Source organism: Dreissena polymorpha, chromosome 4 (assembly GCF_020536995.1).
Source record: "Dreissena polymorpha isolate Duluth1 chromosome 4, UMN_Dpol_1.0, whole genome shotgun sequence".
Taxonomy (NCBI): Eukaryota; Metazoa; Mollusca; class Bivalvia; order Myida; family Dreissenidae; genus Dreissena; species Dreissena polymorpha.
The window spans coordinates 143,203,873-143,220,421 of record NC_068358.1 but is presented as its reverse complement, the minus strand read 5'-3'; the positions used below and the strand labels follow the sequence as shown (position 1 = coordinate 143,220,421).

General features: G+C 39.2%; 1 protein-coding gene across 5 annotated transcripts in view; it reads right to left on the bottom strand.

The window, feature by feature from the left end:
* LOC127877166 (DNA repair protein RAD50-like) overlaps window positions 1-16,549 on the bottom strand; it is a 116,706-nt gene that overhangs the window by 14,615 nt on the left and 85,542 nt on the right. For all 5 annotated transcript variants that reach the window (XM_052422826.1, XM_052422823.1, XM_052422822.1 and 2 more), the window contains exons 34-35: window positions 16,035-16,160; window positions 14,177-14,229 (exon numbers count right to left, since the gene is read on the bottom strand). In XM_052422826.1, the coding sequence (XP_052278786.1) occupies window positions 14,177-14,229; window positions 16,035-16,160 (179 nt within the window). The remainder of the gene's footprint in view (window positions 1-14,176; window positions 14,230-16,034; window positions 16,161-16,549) is intronic.

Here is a 16,549-nt window from a genome sequence, read left to right as displayed (position 1 = left end):
CACTATGCCATACTCACATGTCTAACGCCTTGAAGTACTTCTCAAGATCACTATGCCATACTCACTTGTCTAACGCTTTGCAGTACTTCTTAAGATCACTAAACCATTCTCACTTGTCTAACGCTTTGTAGTTCTTCTCAAGATCACTATGCCATATTCACTTGTCTAATGCCTTGTAGTACTTCTCAAGATCACTATGCCATACTCACTTGTCTAACGCCTTTTTGTACTTCTCAAGATCACTATGCCATACTCACTTGTCTAACGCTTTGTTGTTCTTCTTAAGATCACTATTTCATACTCACTTGTCTAATGCTTTGTAGTACTTCTCAAGATCACTATGCCATACTCACTTGTCCAAGGCTTTGTAGTACTTCTCAAGATCACTATGCCATACTCACATGTCTAATGCTTTGTAGTACTTCTCAAGATCACTATGCCATACTCACTTGTCCAAGGCTTTGTAGTACTTCTCAAGATCACTATGCCATACTCACATGTCTAATGCTTTGTAGTACTTCTCAAGATCACTATGCCATACTCACTTGTCTAATGCTTTGAAGTTCTTCCCAAGATCACTATGCCATACTCACTTGTCCAAGGCTTTGTAGTACTTCTCAAGATCACTATGCCATACTCACTTGTCTAATGCTTTGTAGTACTTCTCAAGATCACTATGCCATACTCACATGTCTAATGCCTTGTAGTACTTCTCAAGATCACTATGCCATACTCACTTGTCCAAGGCTTTGTAGTACTTCTCAAGATCACTATGCCATACTCACTTGTCTAACGCTTTGTAGTACTTCTTAAGATCACTATGCCATTCTCACTCGTCTTACGCCTTGTACTTCTCAAGGTCACTATGCCATACTCACTTGTCTAACCCATTGTAATACTTCTCAAGATCACTATGCCTTACTCACATGTCTAACGCCTTGTTGTACTTCTCAAGATCACTATGCCATACTCACATGTATAACGCTTTGTAGTAGTTCTCAAGATCACTATGCCATACTCACTTGTCTAACGCCTTGTAGTACTTCTCAAGATCACTATGCCATACTCACTTGTCTAACGCCTTGTACTTCTCAAGGTCACTATGCCATACTCACTTGTCTAACCCATTGTAATATTTCTTAAGATCACTATGCCATACTCACTTGTCTAATGCCTTGTAGTAGTTCTCAAGATCACTATGCCATACTCACTTGTCTAACGCCTTGTAGTACTTCTCAAGATCACTATGTCATACTCACTTGTCTAATGCTTTGTAGTACTTCTCAAGATCACTATGCCATACTCACTTGTCTAACGCTTTGTAGTAGTTCTCAAGATCACTTTGCCATACTCACATGTCTAACGCCTTGTAGTACTTCTCAAGATCACTATGCCATACTCACATGTCTAACGCCTTGTAGTACTTCTCAAGATCACTTTGCCATACTCACTTGTCTAATGCCTTGTAGTACTTCTCAAGATCACTATGCCATACTCACTTGTCTAATGCCTTGTAGTACTTCTCAAGATCACTTTGCCATACTCACATGTATAATGCCTTGTAGTACTTCTCAAGATCACTAAACCATACTCACATGTCTAACGCCTTGTAGTACTTCTTAAGATCACTATGCCATACTCACATGTCTAACACCTTGTAGTACTTCTCAAGATCACTATGCCATACTCACTTGTCTAACGCCTTGTAGTACTTCTTAAGATCACTATGCCATACTCACATGTCTAACGCCTTGTAGTACTTCTCAAGATCACAATGCCATACTCACATGTATAATGCCTTGTAGTACTTCTCAAGATCACTAAACCATACTCACATGTCTAACGCCTTGTAGTACTTCTCAAGATCACTATGCCATACTCACATGTCTAACACCTTGTAGTACTTCTCAAGATCACTATGCCATACTCACTTGTCTAACGCCTTGTAGTACTTCTCAAGATCATTATGCCATACTCACATGTATAACACAGTGAACTTCTTAAGATCACTATGCCATACTCACTTGTCTAACGCCTTGTAGTACTTCTCAAGATCACTTTGCCATACTCACATGTCTAACGCCTTGTAGTACTTCTCAAGATCACTATGCCATACTCACATGTATAATGCCTTGTAGTACTTCTCAAGATCACTAAACCATACTCACATGTCTAACGCCTTGTAGTACTTCTTAAGATCACAATGCCATACTCACATGTCTAACACCTTGTAGTACTTCTCAAGATCACTATGCCATACTCACTTGTCTAACGCCTTGTAGTACTTCTTAAGATCACTTTGCCATACTCACTTGTCTAAAGCTTTGTAGTACTTCTCAAGATCACTTTGCCATACTCACTTGTCTAAAGCTTTGTAGTACTTCTCAAGATCACTTTGCCATACTCACTTGTCTAATGCCTTGTAGTACTTCTCAAGATCACTATGCCATACTCACTTGTCTAATGCCTTGTAGTACTTCTCAAGATCACTATGCCATACTCACATGTATAATGCCTTGTAGTACTTCTCAAGATCACTAAACAATACTCACTTGTCCAATGCCTTGTAGTACTTCTTAAGATCACTATGCCATACTCACATGTCTAACGCTTTGTAGTACTTCTTAAGATCACTATGCCATACTCACTTGTCTAACGCCTTGTAGTACTTCTCAAGATCACTATGCCATACTCACATGTCTAATGCCTTGTAGTACTTCTCAAGATCACTTTGCCATACTCACATGTATAACGCCGTGAACTTCTTAAGATCACTATGCCATACTCACTTGTCTAACGCCTTGTAGTACTTCTCAAGATCACTATGCCATACTCACATGTATAACGCCGTGAACTTCTTAAGATCACTATGCCATATTCACTTGTCTAAAGCCTTGTAGTACTTCTCAAGATCACTTTGCCATACTCACATGTCTAACCCCGTGTAGAACTTCTTAAGATCACTATGCCATACTCACATGTCTAACGCCATGTAGAACTTCTTAAGATCACTATGCCATACTCACAAGTCTAACGCCTTGTAGTACTTCTCAAGATCACTTTGCCATACTCACATGTCTAACGCCGTGTAGAACTTCTTAAGATCACTATGCCATACTAACTTGTCTAACGCCTTGTAGTACTTCTCAAGATCACTTTGCCATACTCACATGTCTAACGCCGTGTAGAACTTCTTAAGATCACTATGCCATACTCACATGTCTAACGCCTTGTAGTACTTCTCAAGATCACTATGCCATACTCACTTGTCTAACGCTTTGCAGTACTTCTTAAGATCACTAAACCATACTCACTTGTCTAACGCTTTGTAGTTCTTCTCAAGATCACTATGCCATATTCACTTGTCTAATGCCTTGTAGTACTTCTCAAAATCACTATGCCATACTCACTTGTCTAACGCCATTTTGTACTTCTCAAGATCACTATGCCATACTCACTTGTCTAACGCTTTGTAGTTCTTCTTAAGATCACTATTTCATACTCACTTGTCTAATGCTTTGTAGTACTTCTCAAGATCACTATGCCATACTCACTTGTCCAAGGCTTTGTAGTACTTCTCAAGATCACTATGCCATACTCACATGTCTAATGCCTTGTAGTACTTCTCAAGATCACTATGCCATACTCACTTGTCTAACGCTTTGTAGTAGTTCTCAAGATCACTATGCCATACTCACTTGTCCAAGGCTTTGTAGTACTTCTCAAGATCACTATGCCATACTCACTTGTCTAACGCTTTGTAGTTCTTCTTAAGATCACTATGCCATACTCACTTGTCTAATGCCTTGTAGTACTTCTCAAGATCACTATGCCATACTCACTTGTCCAAGGCTTTGTAGTACTTCTCAAGATCACTATGCCATACTCACTTGTCTAACGCTTTGTAGTACTTCTTAAGATCACAATGCCATTCTCACTCGTCTAACGCCTTGTACTTCTCAAGGTCACTATGCCATACTCACTTGTCTAACCCATTGTAATACTTCTCAAGATCACTATGCCATACTCACATGTCTAACGCCTTGTTGTACTTCTCAAGATCACTATGCCATACTCACATGTATAACGCTTTGTAGTAGTTCTCAAGATCACTATGCCATACTCACTTGTCTAACGCCTTGTAGTACTTCTCAAGATCACTATGCCATACTCACTTGTCTAACGCCTTGTACTTCTCAAGGTCACTATGCCATACTCACTTGTCTAACCCATTGTAATACTTCTCAAGATCACTATGCCATACTCACTTGTCTAATGCCTTGTAGTAGTTCTCAAGATCACTATGCCATACTCACTTGTCTAACGCCTTGTAGTACTTCTCAAGATCACTATGTCATACTCACTTGTCTAATGCTTTGTAGTACTTCTCAAGATCACTATGCCATACTCACTTGTCTAACGCTTTGTAGTACTTCTCAAGATCACTTTGCCATACTCACATGTCTAACGCCTTGTAGTACTTCTCAAGATCACTATGCCATACTCACATGTCTAACGCCTTGTAGTACTTCTCAAGATCACTTTGCCATACTCACTTGTCTAATGCCTTGTAGTACTTCTCAAGATCACTATGCCATACTCACTTGTCTAATGCCTTGTAGTACTTCTCAAGATCACTTTGCCATACTCACTTGTCTAATGCCTTGTAGTACTTCTCAAGATCACTATGCCATACTCACTTGTCTAATGCTTTGTAGTACTTCTCAAGATCACTATGCCATACTCACTTGTCTAACGCTTTGTAGTAGTTCTCAAGATCACTTTGCCATACTCACATGTCTAACGCCTTGTAGTACTTCTCAAGATCACTATGCCATACTCACTTGTCTAATGCCTTGTAGTACTTCTCAAGATCACTTTGCCATACTCACATGTATAATGCCTTGTAGTACTTCTCAAGATCACTAAACCATACTCACATGTCTAACGCCTTGTAGTACTTCTTAAGATCACTATGCCATACTCACATGTCTAACACCTTGTAGTACTTCTCAAGATCACTATGCCATACTCACTTGTCTAACGCCTTGTAGTACTTCTTAAGATCACTATGCCATACTCACATGTCTAACGCCTTGTAGTACTTCTCAAGATCACAATGCCATACTCACATGTATAATGCCTTGTAGTACTTCTCAAGATCACTAAACCATACTCACATGTCTAACGCCTTGTAGTACTTCTTAAGATCACTATGCCATACTCACATGTCTAACACCTTCTAGTACTTCTCAAGATCACTATGCCATACTCACTTGTCTAACGCCTTGTAGTACTTCTCAAGATCATTATGCCATACTCACATGTATAACACAGTGAACTTCTTAAGATCACTATGCCATACTCACTTGTCTAACGCCTTGTAGTACTTCTCAAGATCACTTTGCCATACTCACATGTCTAACGCCTTGTAGTACTTCTCAAGATCACTATGCCATACTCACATGTATAATGCCTTGTAGTACTTCTCAAGATCACTAAACCATACTCACATGTCTAACGCCTTGTAGTACTTCTTAAGATCACAATGCCATACTCACATGTCTAACACCTTGTAGTACTTCTCAAGATCACTATGCCATACTCACTTGTCTAACGCCTTGTAGTACTTCTCAAGATCACTTTGCCATACTCACTTGTCTAAAGCTTTGTAGTACTTCTCAAGATCACTTTGCCATACTCACATGTCTAACACCTTGTAGTACTTCTCAAGATCACTATGCCATACTCACATGTCTAAAGCTTTGTAGTACTTCTCAAGATCACTTTGCCATACTCACTTGTCTAATGCCTTGTAGTACTTCTCAAGATCACTATGCCATACTCACTTGTCTAATGCCTTGTAGTACTTCTCAAGATCACTATGCCATACTCACATGTATAATGCCTTGTAGTACTTCTCAACATCACTAAACAATACTCACTTGTCCAATGCCTTGTAGTACTTCTTAAGATCACTATGCCATACTCACATGTCTAACGCCTTGTAGTACTTCTCAAGATCACTATGCCATACTCACATGTCTAATGCCTTGTAGTACTTCTCAAGATCACTTTGCCATACTCACATGTATAACGCCGTGAACTTCTTAAGATCACTATGCCATACTCACTTGTCTAACGCCTTGTAGTACTTCTCAAGATCACTATGCCATACTCACATGAATAACGCCGTGAACTTCTTAAGATCACTATGCCATATTCACTTGTCTAACGCCTTGTAGTACTTCTCAAGATCACTTTGCCATACTCACTTGTCTAACGCCTTGTTGTACTTCTCAAGATCACTATGCCATACTCACTTGTCTAACGCTTTGTAGTACTTCTCAAGATCACTAAACCATACTCACTTGTCTTACGCCTTGTAGTACTTCTCAAGATCACTATGCCATACTCACATGTCTAACGCCGTGTAGAACTTCTTAAGATCACTATGCCATACTCACAAGTCTAACGCCTTGTAGTACTTCTCAAGATCACTTTGCCATACTCACATGTCTAACGCCGTGTAGAACTTCTTAAGATCACTATGCCATACTCACTTGTCTAACGCCTTGTAGTACTTCTCAAGATCACTTTGCCATACTCACATGTCTAACGCCGTGTAGAACTTCTTAAGATCACAATGCCATACTCACAAGTCTAACGCCTTGTAGTACTTCTCAAGATCACTTTGCCATACTCACATGTCTAACGCCGTGTAGAACTTCTTAAGATCACTATGCCATACTCACTTGTCTAACGCCTTGTAGTACTTCTCAAGATCACTTTGCCATACTCACATGTCTAACGCCTTGTAGTACTTCTCAAGATCACTTTGCCATACTCACATGTCTAACGCTTTGTAGTTCTTCTCAAGATCACTATGCCATACTCACATGTCTAATGCCTTGTAGTACATCTCAAGATCACTTTGCCATACTCACTTGTCTAGCTTTGTAGTACTTCTCAAGATCACTATGCCATACTCACATGTCTAACGCTTTGTAGTACTTCTCAAGATCACTATGCCATACTCACATGTCTAACGCCTTGTAGAACTTCTCAAGATCACTATGCCATACTCACAAGTCTAACGCCTTGTAGTACTTCTCAAGATCACTTTGCCATACTCACATGTCTAACGCCTTGTAGTACTTCTCAAGATCACTATGCCATACTCACTTGTCGAACGCTGTGTAGAACTTCTTAAGATCACTATGCCATACTCACATGTCTAACGCCTTGTAGTACTTCTCAAGATCACTATGCCATACTCACATGTCTAACGCTTTGTAGTTCTTCCCAAGATCACTATGCCATACTCACTTGTCTAACGCTTTGTAGTACTTCTCAAGATCACTTTGCCATACTCACTTGTCTAACGCTTTGTAGTTCTTCTCAAGATCACTATGCCATACTCACTTGTCTAATGCCTTGTAGTACTTCTCAAGATCACTTTGCCATACTCACATGTCTAACCCCGTGTAGAACTTCTTAAGATCACTATGCCATACTCACATGTCTAACGCCGTGTAGAACTTCTTAAGATCACTATGCCATACTCACAAGTCTAACGCCTTGTAGTACTTCTCAAGATCACTTTGCCATACTCACATGTCTAACGCCGTGTAGAACTTCTTAAGATCACTATGCCATACTCACTTGTCTAACGCCTTGTAGTACTTCTCAAGATCACTTTGCCATACTCACATGTCTAACGCCGTGTAGAACTTCTTAAGATCACTATGCCATACTCACATGTCTAACGCCTTGTAGTACTTCTCAAGATCACTATGCCATACTCACTTGTCTAACGCTTTGCAGTACTTCTTAAGATCACTAAACCATACTCACTTGTCTAACGCTTTGTAGTTCTTCTCAAGATCACTATGCCATATTCACTTGTCTAATGCCTTGTAGTACTTCTCAAAATCACTATGCCATACTCACTTGTCTAACGCCATTTTGTACTTCTCAAGATCACTATGCCATACTCACTTGTCTAACGCTTTGTAGTTCTTCTTAAGATCACTATTTCATACTCACTTGTCTAATGCTTTGTAGTACTTCTCAAGATCACTATGCCATACTCACTTGTCCAAGGCTTTGTAGTACTTCTCAAGATCACTATGCCATACTCACATGTCTAATGCCTTGTAGTACTTCTCAAGATCACTATGCCATACTCACTTGTCTAACGCTTTGTAGTAGTTCTCAAGATCACTATGCCATACTCACTTGTCCAAGGCTTTGTAGTACTTCTCAAGATCACTATGCCATACTCACTTGTCTAACGCTTTGTAGTTCTTCTTAAGATCACTATGCCATACTCACTTGTCTAATGCCTTGTAGTACTTCTCAAGATCACTATGCCATACTCACTTGTCCAAGGCTTTGTAGTACTTCTCAAGATCACTATGCCATACTCACTTGTCTAACGCTTTGTAGTACTTCTTAAGATCACAATGCCATTCTCACTCGTCTAACGCCTTGTACTTCTCAAGGTCACTATGCCATACTCACTTGTCTAACCCATTGTAATACTTCTCAAGATCACTATGCCATACTCACATGTCTAACGCCTTGTTGTACTTCTCAAGATCACTATGCCATACTCACATGTATAACGCTTTGTAGTAGTTCTCAAGATCACTATGCCATACTCACTTGTCTAACGCCTTGTAGTACTTCTCAAGATCACTATGCCATACTCACTTGTCTAACGCCTTGTACTTCTCAAGGTCACTATGCCATACTCACTTGTCTAACCCATTGTAATACTTCTCAAGATCACTATGCCATACTCACTTGTCTAATGCCTTGTAGTAGTTCTCAAGATCACTATGCCATACTCACTTGTCTAACGCCTTGTAGTACTTCTCAAGATCACTATGTCATACTCACTTGTCTAATGCTTTGTAGTACTTCTCAAGATCACTATGCCATACTCACTTGTCTAACGCTTTGTAGTAGTTCTCAAGATCACTTTGCCATACTCACATGTCTAACGCCTTGTAGTACTTCTCAAGATCACTATGCCATACTCACATGTCTAACGCCTTGTAGTACTTCTCAAGATCACTTTGCCATACTCACTTGTCTAATGCCTTGTAGTACTTCTCAAGATCACTATGCCATACTCACTTGTCTAATGCCTTGTAGTACTTCTCAAGATCACTTTGCCATACTCACTTGTCTAATGCCTTGTAGTACTTCTCAAGATCACTATGCCATACTCACTTGTCTAATGCTTTGTAGTACTTCTCAAGATCACTATGCCATACTCACTTGTCTAACGCTTTGTAGTAGTTCTCAAGATCACTTTGCCATACTCACATGTCTAACGCCTTGTAGTACTTCTCAAGATCACTATGCCATACTCACTTGTCTAATGCCTTGTAGTACTTCTCAAGATCACTTTGCCATACTCACATGTATAATGCCTTGTAGTACTTCTCAAGATCACTAAACCATACTCACATGTCTAACGCCTTGTAGTACTTCTTAAGATCACTATGCCATACTCACATGTCTAACACCTTGTAGTACTTCTCAAGATCACTATGCCATACTCACTTGTCTAACGCCTTGTAGTACTTCTTAAGATCACTATGCCATACTCACATGTCTAACGCCTTGTAGTACTTCTCAAGATCACAATGCCATACTCACATGTATAATGCCTTGTAGTACTTCTCAAGATCACTAAACCATACTCACATGTCTAACGCCTTGTAGTACTTCTTAAGATCACTATGCCATACTCACATGTCTAACACCTTCTAGTACTTCTCAAGATCACTATGCCATACTCACTTGTCTAACGCCTTGTAGTACTTCTCAAGATCATTATGCCATACTCACATGTATAACACAGTGAACTTCTTAAGATCACTATGCCATACTCACTTGTCTAACGCCTTGTAGTACTTCTCAAGATCACTTTGCCATACTCACATGTCTAACGCCTTGTAGTACTTCTCAAGATCACTATGCCATACTCACATGTATAATGCCTTGTAGTACTTCTCAAGATCACTAAACCATACTCACATGTCTAACGCCTTGTAGTACTTCTTAAGATCACAATGCCATACTCACATGTCTAACACCTTGTAGTACTTCTCAAGATCACTATGCCATACTCACTTGTCTAACGCCTTGTAGTACTTCTCAAGATCACTTTGCCATACTCACTTGTCTAAAGCTTTGTAGTACTTCTCAAGATCACTTTGCCATACTCACATGTCTAACACCTTGTAGTACTTCTCAAGATCACTATGCCATACTCACATGTCTAAAGCTTTGTAGTACTTCTCAAGATCACTTTGCCATACTCACTTGTCTAATGCCTTGTAGTACTTCTCAAGATCACTATGCCATACTCACTTGTCTAATGCCTTGTAGTACTTCTCAAGATCACTATGCCATACTCACATGTATAATGCCTTGTAGTACTTCTCAACATCACTAAACAATACTCACTTGTCCAATGCCTTGTAGTACTTCTTAAGATCACTATGCCATACTCACATGTCTAACGCCTTGTAGTACTTCTCAAGATCACTATGCCATACTCACATGTCTAATGCCTTGTAGTACTTCTCAAGATCACTTTGCCATACTCACATGTATAACGCCGTGAACTTCTTAAGATCACTATGCCATACTCACTTGTCTAACGCCTTGTAGTACTTCTCAAGATCACTATGCCATACTCACATGAATAACGCCGTGAACTTCTTAAGATCACTATGCCATATTCACTTGTCTAACGCCTTGTAGTACTTCTCAAGATCACTTTGCCATACTCACTTGTCTAACGCCTTGTTGTACTTCTCAAGATCACTATGCCATACTCACTTGTCTAACGCTTTGTAGTACTTCTCAAGATCACTAAACCATACTCACTTGTCTTACGCCTTGTAGTACTTCTCAAGATCACTATGCCATACTCACATGTCTAACGCCGTGTAGAACTTCTTAAGATCACTATGCCATACTCACAAGTCTAACGCCTTGTAGTACTTCTCAAGATCACTTTGCCATACTCACATGTCTAACGCCGTGTAGAACTTCTTAAGATCACTATGCCATACTCACTTGTCTAACGCCTTGTAGTACTTCTCAAGATCACTTTGCCATACTCACATGTCTAACGCCGTGTAGAACTTCTTAAGATCACAATGCCATACTCACAAGTCTAACGCCTTGTAGTACTTCTCAAGATCACTTTGCCATACTCACATGTCTAACGCCGTGTAGAACTTCTTAAGATCACTATGCCATACTCACTTGTCTAACGCCTTGTAGTACTTCTCAAGATCACTTTGCCATACTCACATGTCTAACGCCTTGTAGTACTTCTCAAGATCACTTTGCCATACTCACATGTCTAACGCTTTGTAGTTCTTCTCAAGATCACTATGCCATACTCACATGTCTAATGCCTTGTAGTACATCTCAAGATCACTTTGCCATACTCACTTGTCTAGCTTTGTAGTACTTCTCAAGATCACTATGCCATACTCACATGTCTAACGCTTTGTAGTACTTCTCAAGATCACTATGCCATACTCACATGTCTAACGCCTTGTAGTACTTCTCAAGATCACTATGCCATACTCACAAGTCTAACGCCTTGTAGTACTTCTCAAGATCACTTTGCCATACTCACATGTCTAACGCCTTGTAGTACTTCTCAAGATCACTATGCCATACTCACTTGTCGAACGCTGTGTAGAACTTCTTAAGATCACTATGCCATACTCACATGTCTAACGCCTTGTAGTACTTCTCAAGATCACTATGCCATACTCACATGTCTAACGCTTTGTAGTTCTTCCCAAGATCACTATGCCATACTCACTTGTCTAACGCTTTGTAGTACTTCTCAAGATCACTTTGCCATACTCACTTGTCTAACGCTTTGTAGTTCTTCTCAAGATCACTATGCCATACTCACTTGTCTAATGCCTTGTAGTACTTCTCAAGATCACTATGCCATACTCACTTGTCTAACGCTTTGTAGTTCTTCTCAAGATCACTATGCCATACTCACTTGTCTAACGCTTTGTAGTTCTTCTCAAGATCACTATGCCATACTCACTTGTCTAATGCCTTGTAGTACTTCTCAAGATCACTATGCCATACTCACTTGTCTAATGCCTTGTAGTACTTCTCAAGATCACTATGCCATACTCACTTGTCTAACGCCTTTTTGTACTTCTCAAGATCACTATGCCATACTCACATGTCTAACGCCTTGTAGTACTTCTCAAGATCACTATGCCATACTCACATGTCTAACGCCTTGTAGTTCTTCTCAAGATCACTATGCCATACTCACATGTCTAACGCCTTGTAGTTCTTCTCAAGATCACTATGCCATACTCACATGTCTAACGCCTTGTAGTACTTCTCAAGATCACTATGCCATACTCACTTGTCTAACGCCTTGTAGTACTTCTCAAGATCACTATGCCATACTCACTTGTCTAACGCCTTGTAGTACTTCTCAAGATCACTATGCCATACTCACATGTCTAATGCCTTGTAGTACTTCTCAAGATCACTATGCCATACTCACTTGTCTAACGCTTTGTAGTTCTTCTCAAGATCACTATGCCATACTCACTTGTCTAATGCCTTGTAGTACTTCTCAAGATCACTATGCCATACTCACTTGTCTAACGCTTTGTAGTTCTTCTCAAGATCACTATGCCATACTCACATGTCTAACGCCTTGTAGTTCTTCTCAAGATCACTATGCCATACTCACATGTCTAACGCCTTGTAGTACTTCTCAAGATCACTTTGCCATACTCACATGTCTAACGCCTTGTAGTTCTTCTCAAGATCACTATGCCATACTCACTTGTCTAATGCCTTGTAGTACTTCTCAAGATCACTATGCCATACTCACATGTCTAACACCTTGTAGTACTTCTCAAGATCACTATGCCATATTCACTTGTCTAACGCCTTGTAGTTCTTCTCAAGATCACTATGCCATATTCACTTGTCTAAAGCCTTGTAGTACTTCTCAAGATCACTATGCCATACTCACTTGTCGAACGCTGTGTAGAACTTCTTAAGATCACTATGCCATACTCACATGTCTAACGCCTTGTAGTACTTCTCAAGATCACTATGCCATACTCACATGTCTAACGCTTTGTAGTTCTTCCCAAGATCACTATGCGATACTCACTTGTCTAACGCTTTGTAGTACTTCTCAAGATCACTATGCCATACTCACATGTCTAATGCCTTGTAGTACTTCTCAAGATCACTATGCCATACTCACATGTCTAATGCCTTGTAGTACTTCTCAAGATCACTATGCCATACTCACTTGTCTAACGCTTTGTAGTACTTCTCAAGATCACTATGCCATACTCACATGTCTAACGCTTTGTAGTTCTTCCCAAGATCACTATGCCATATTCACATGTCTAACGCCTTGTAGTACTTCTCAAGATCACTATGCCATACTCACTTGTCTAACGCTTTGTAGTACTTCTCAAGATCACTATGCCATACTCACTTGTCTAACGCTTTGTAGTACTTCTCAAGATCACTATGCCATACTCACTTGTCCAAGGCTTTGTAATACTTCTCAAGATCACTATGCCATACTCACATGTCTAATGCTTTGTAATACTTCTCAAGATCACTTTGCCATACTCACTTGTCTAACGCCTTGTAGTACTTCTTAAGATCACTATGCCATACTCACTTGTCTAACGCTTTGTAGTACTTCTCAAGATCACTATGCCATACTCACATGTCTAATGCTTTGTTATACTTCTCAAGATCACTTTGCCATACTCACTTGTCTAACACCTTGTAGTACTTCTCAAGATCACTTTGCCATACTCACTTGTCTAACGCCTTGTAGTACTTCTCAAGATCACTATGCCATACTCACTTGTCTAACGCTTTGTAGTTCTTCTCAAGATCACTATGCCATACTCACTTGTCTAACGCCTTGTAGTACTTCTTAAGATCACTATGCCATACTCACTTGTCTAACGCTTTGTAGAACTTCTTAAGATCACTATGCCATACTCACTTGTCTAACGCCTTGTAGTACTTCTCAAGATCACTATGCCATACTCACATGTTTTACGCCGTGTAGAACTTCTTAAGATCACTATGCCATACTCACTTGTCTAACGCTTTGTAGTACTTCTCAAGATCACTATTTGCCAGTTCTGTAGTCTACAAGAGAAGATATCACTTTAAAAGAATAACCATACAAATCACTAATGCAAAACTTTGCAAATAAAGGTATTTCTTCTTTTAAACGTTCAACGTCCAATTTTAAATACTTGTGAAAAGCACCAAATTGTAAGAGTATATTCCTATATTTTAAAGTCTTGATTTTACTAGACTTGTGTATTGATAGCAATAAACATTCAGTCCCTTGAAGAATATGTTTGCACTTAAGGCAGTTTGTTTGTATATTCATGTAGTATTGTAGGAGGTGCCTGAAGTTAACTTTTAGTTGGGGTAACCAGTTTGCATACTGCAGGTTACCATGGACACATAGCTTTGAATACATATAATTGATTTCCTCATTATCACATTTTGAAAACATCTAGATATCCACTAAGTAACATATGAAAAACCTAGTTTTCAAAAATGAGTTTAAAAGACTCTACTGTTGTTTATATTATTTAAAGAAAACAACACACACATGCTTTGATAACACAATATTTAAACAACAACTAGATCTTTGTCATAAACATAACTTTTTCCCCACACTGCTTTGCCAGCCTTGTTCAAAGGAACATAAATCAGAATTGTGTCGATCATTGGCTATGAAAAGTTTAAGAAACTAGCTGGTAGCATATGTTTGCCAAGATTGTCAACCATTTGAAGTATGTTGGTTGTCAGGTCAATGATTTACAATAAATAGAGTGTTGAAAGGTTTTACTATAGCCATATAAGGAAAAATGCCCCGCCCCCGGGGCCATGTTTTTCCACAGACCGGAACCATTTTCAACTCATCTGAGATATCACTAGAACAAATGTTCTGACCAAGTTTCATAAAGATTTGACTATAAATGTGACAATTAACAAGTTTTTACTTTGGCCATATAAGGAAAAATTCCCCGTTTTTCAACCAACTGGATCCATTTTCGAACTTTTCCAAGATATCATTGGGACAATTCTTCTGAACAAGTTTTATGATGATCGTAAAATAAATGTGGCCTCTAGAGTAATAACAAGGTTTTACTACAACCATATTAGGAAAAATGCCTGCCCCCTGGCAGCTGTTTGTCAACCAACCAGAACCATTATCGAACTTGTCCAAGATATCATTAAGAAAAATCTTCTGAACACGTTTCATTAAGATTGGACAATAAATGTGGCCTCTAGAGTGTAAACTAGGCAAATGTTCATGACAAACGACGGACAAAAGGTGATCACAAAAGCTCAGCATTGAGCATGTCATGCTCAAGTGAGCTTAAAAGTTTATAATATATATGAGCCAATCTCCGGAAACACTTGGATAAGCCCTAGATTAAGCCCAAGATAGTAGAGAGTACCCTGGGACTATACTAAACGCTCATGCACTAAGCCCTGCTTTCCCAGTGACCCCTCATACATAACGATAGTTCCATTAGAACATTATTATTTTGTGAAAACATTTCAATCCTTTCTGGATGGTATTGAGGCTCAGAGACACATGTACGTATAAGTTCTTTCCTGGGAAGAAACAGTACCCGCAACACCTGGGCCACAAAGTGGACACCCACTTCACCAAATCAAAAAAGGTATAACCATAATACATTTTCATGAAACAGATAAAGAATTCTGATTCAATGGAATGTGTAAGAGTTTACATTCCGACACAGGAGGCATAAAAATTATCCTGCTATTTTGAAAAAATATTAAACAACATCCAGCTACAAGCTTTATGCAAAATCAACTTACAATTACCCTCGGACCTTTGGAAAGTATCTGCCTACTTTAAAACAGAGAAGATATTCTATGATCAACAAAGTGTGTCCCCATACCCGTAGATCAATCATCTTGTTCCTATACTTCTCCCCTGCACCCTTGTACGAGTCAGTCTGCAGCTGCTGTCTGGTGTTACGTATCACGTTCTCGAGCTCTGTCTGGCGACCCTCGGCTGTGTGGCGCTGAAATATGGGTGGACTTTATTGACAGTAACTGTATTTTATTTATATCTGTCGGACTGTTATTGATTGAATTGTTCTCCTTTTTTACAGTATTTTAGTAATATCTGGTGATTGTTTATTGTTTATTCATTGAATAGTTCCCCTTTTTGTACATTATTTAAGTTTTATGTTGTTGAGAGTACCTTTTTAACAGTATTCTAGCAATATCTGGAAAGACTTTTAACACTGCTTTACACTTTCAGTAATACCTAAAAAGTAGGTTTAATTATTAACTACATGTATTTATCTGGAAAATGGCATCTTTTTCCCTTTTGCATAAGAATTTCAGTTGTATCTCAGCAGTCAGTTTACCAAATCAACCAACTTACATGGTTAGCAGTTTATTAGTA